Source organism: Echinococcus granulosus (genome assembly GCF_000524195.1).
Source record: "Echinococcus granulosus chromosome Unknown EG_S00023, whole genome shotgun sequence".
NCBI lineage: Eukaryota > Metazoa > Platyhelminthes > Cestoda > Cyclophyllidea > Taeniidae > Echinococcus > Echinococcus granulosus.
The window spans coordinates 1,029,146-1,032,546 of NW_020170403.1; the positions used below are offsets into that span (position 1 = coordinate 1,029,146).

The 3,401-nt window shown below is 47.1% G+C and overlaps 1 protein-coding gene across 1 annotated transcript; it reads left to right on the forward strand. All coding sequences in view use genetic code 11, as the record gives it.

Moving 5' to 3' along the window:
• Window positions 1–784: 784 nt before the first annotated feature.
• EGR_04034 (hypothetical protein) lies at window positions 785–2,942 on the forward strand (the record flags this gene model as incomplete). Its single annotated transcript, XM_024493283.1, has 2 exons — window positions 785–966; window positions 2,504–2,942. The coding sequence occupies 2 exons, from the start codon at window positions 785–787 to the stop codon at window positions 2,940–2,942; spliced, it is 621 nt and encodes a 206-aa protein (XP_024352382.1).
• Window positions 2,943–3,401: the final 459 nt, after the last annotated feature.

The window sequence follows — 3,401 nt, forward strand, 5'->3', positions numbered from 1 at the left end:
GGCCTGATATGCTATCATTCCGATCGCATAACCATGAAGAGGCAAATGCAGTTCCCATTCTTTGCGATCCGTAGCAGAAAGAAGAAACTTGCTGAGTTACGAGTTCATTCCGACTAAATTGTAAATGTAGAGAGTTTAAGAGGAAAAGATAGTGATTACACCCGGGAGCAAACATCTTAACTAAAAGAAGTGAGCCCACTAATGTATACTTAAAAAGAAACAAGTTATCTAAATCTGACTTGATGATGAGCACAGGGACTGAACTAATGAAAGCTCAAATTATGCAAAAGGAAAAGAACTCTTCATTAACTCTAGATGCTGAAAGCCCTAATCTGCATGCTATTAATGCCTGAAAACTTAACAATTTAAAATCAGCTTTCATCAACCCGAATGAGCAGTTCCAACAGGTCTAAGGGAATAAAAATTAAAGAAGATATGTTCTTTGTCTACTGCTTCAGAGGGGGACAATGAAATAACAGAGCAACATAGCGTCTGCCATCAGTGATCCAAATCCAATGCAAAATGCCAAATAAACAGACATATTTCAATCTCCCACTCCTAGTCAACTCCGTATATCGCTACAATTCCTCAATTGCCTGCTACCTACCCACAAAGTCAAAGAACTCATTTTGGTTCCACTCTCCTCAACGCCTCATCATGACGCAGTTAACAAAAACAAGTTGATTAGGTGCCCAACGACAACAGCCCAGCCTTCCTTCCATTCTCATATCATTGCAAAAGCATACCTCATTCAGAGAACACTAACTAAAACCAAAACAAGGCCATGAATCAGCCACAAATACAAGGCAAACACGATGAGGCATTTCACAAGCGGAAAAAGAGGTTGCTGTGGTTGCTGCACGGTACCTCGGCTATAACGCAGCAATGCATTGCAAGTTACGGAGGGGAAGAAGATGGGGAGGAGGAGAAGGAGGAGGAGGAGAAGAAGAAGAAGAAGGGAAAGAGGTGGGCTGGAGGAAAGAAGGGGGCACGGGAGGAGAGCAAGATGAGAAGAAGTCAATCAATCGAAGTCATCCACTTCCACCACTCAAATCCGACGTAGAACACAGTCCCCTTCTACACAATCCAATGCCATCTGCTAGCTGCAATTCAAATAGCGCTTATTTGAAAGGGACAATCAGCCCGTCTCCTCCCACCGGTAGAGCAATGCCAATACACGATTTGAGGTGAATCCACACGTCAGTCAAGGAGAACGCGGCATCCCAAGTGCCATACTACCTGATTGTGCTACTACGGTTAGCACAAGTTTTGCACAGATACTACTGAAATACCACTAATGAAATGGTCCCATCCAGTGGAAACTCACAAATGCCTCAGGAAGTCGTGGAATCAGGACTTGTTCCCCTCTTACTTTAGCCCCATAAAGCCACCAATTGGAAGTTGGTTTGCACCACCTACCAAAGAACCTCAACAAGACGTGTATGGGTGCCTATACACCTGGGAATGACGGCTACTCGACACACGACAAATGCTGATTAAATGTCCTCGAAAGTGGTCCGTGTGGGATAACAACCAGAAAAATACTTCCACTACAAATTTCATTCATTTTGCGTTGGGGCAATTCACATACTAGATCCGCAACCCCTCTCTCTAGGCCACAAGTTCAGAAATAAAACTGTTTATCTCGCTTCAGTTCGGTTCGGTTCGGTTCAGTTCAGTTTGGTGTAGTGTGGTCTAGTTTGGACTAATCTGATCTCGTCTAGTCTGGTCTAGTCCGGTTCAGTCTAGTTCATTCCACCTCTACCCACCTCAGTTGAAGAAGGAATGCAGACACAGCGTTCTTGCTCGCCGTACCGCATCCATCTCACCCCAAATCATACAACACCATGCAATAACACACCACACCACACCACACTACCCCTCAACACAACACAATACAACACAGCCCAGAAACATGCAGTTCCGGTGCAACAACACATCGTGCTGCTTCGAGTTGCCTTGTAACACGGTGCAGTGCAGCACACCGCATAACACGAGCCAAGAAGGCAACAAGAAAAGACGTGACTGTGCCACGTTGCCCACCCGTCGTCGTGCTTGTGCTGTTTTATTCCTCCACTCACGCTCCGACGCCTCCGTGTTGGGAGGGCACACACTACCAACAACTCTCATCTCACCAATCCCATATCTCCGTCCATAAATCATGAGTCGCTTGCAGAGATGCTGTCTAACAAGTGGGAAATAGAGAGAGAGAGAGAGAAAATGAAGGAGACGGCAAGAGAGAAGAGGTAGAGATAAAGAGAATGGGAGGGAGAAAGCGAGTAAGGAGCGGCACTTTTGATTCACCTCACTTTCTGTCCATTTCCTATCCCACATACGGGGTAACGTCAGTGAACACACGTGAAGGCAACAATGTCACCACACAATTACTGCCTCGTGTCCAGCACTGCACCCTCAATTCCTCCATCCCTTTCTTCTTTTCACCTCCACTTACTCAATCACTCGCTCCCTGCGTCAAGATCATGTTGCTCTTGTTTCCATGCAGTAGCAAATTCTCTTCAGGATGTCCCTCTCTACTCACCACTCAACACCTCATTACTCTCCTCTTCAACGACCATGTCCTCCTGCTCTCACCACAACATTCACTTCATGTAAGAGTAGGAAATACTCTCCATCCTCTCTTCGTTCACACTTTCATCGCCACACGCATCTTCCAACTCCTCCCCCTACATTCGTCATTCGTGCTCCTCCACCTGTCACTTGGGTTAGAGTTGTCAAAACACCTTCCAAATCTCCAATCAAACCACACACGGATCCTCCTTCTTCCCACCACGTGTGACCTCACCTCTCCACAATCCAATCTGAGTGGTCTTCATATCGCCAGCAACAGCCTCATCCTCTCCTCCTCCTCCTCCTCCTCCTCCTCCTCCTCCTCCTCCTCCTCCTCCTACACTCCTTCAAACAAGTCAACCACCACCAGATGATACGATGGTCGATGGGTAAGTGACACATGACCACACAACTCCATCCCACACTTCGCCTTCACTACACACACAGCACACACACACCTGTGGTGGTGATGGTGGTGGCAGCAGCGGCACCAGCAATAGCCATGCAGAAAATCGTGCATCGTTGAATATTTCTGTGTCACCTTCGCACTCGTGAACTCAGCAGCTGAACTCACTACTTGTCCACTACCCTCCCCCTCCCCCCCACCCGTAAACCAAACGGTCATACAAACCACTCGTCCAACTCATGGTGCCAACGTGAAGACGTGGTCAATTTTGGCCACCACACCCAATCCGCATATCACTCCAACTGTCTCCTCCACAGTTTCTCTCACAAATGTCATCACACATTAACGCTCAAGCTGCTGCCAAGCTGCGCAACTATCCCAGGGGAAATGTCTCATTCCTCAGCCATGACAGAGGTGGCAGTTGATG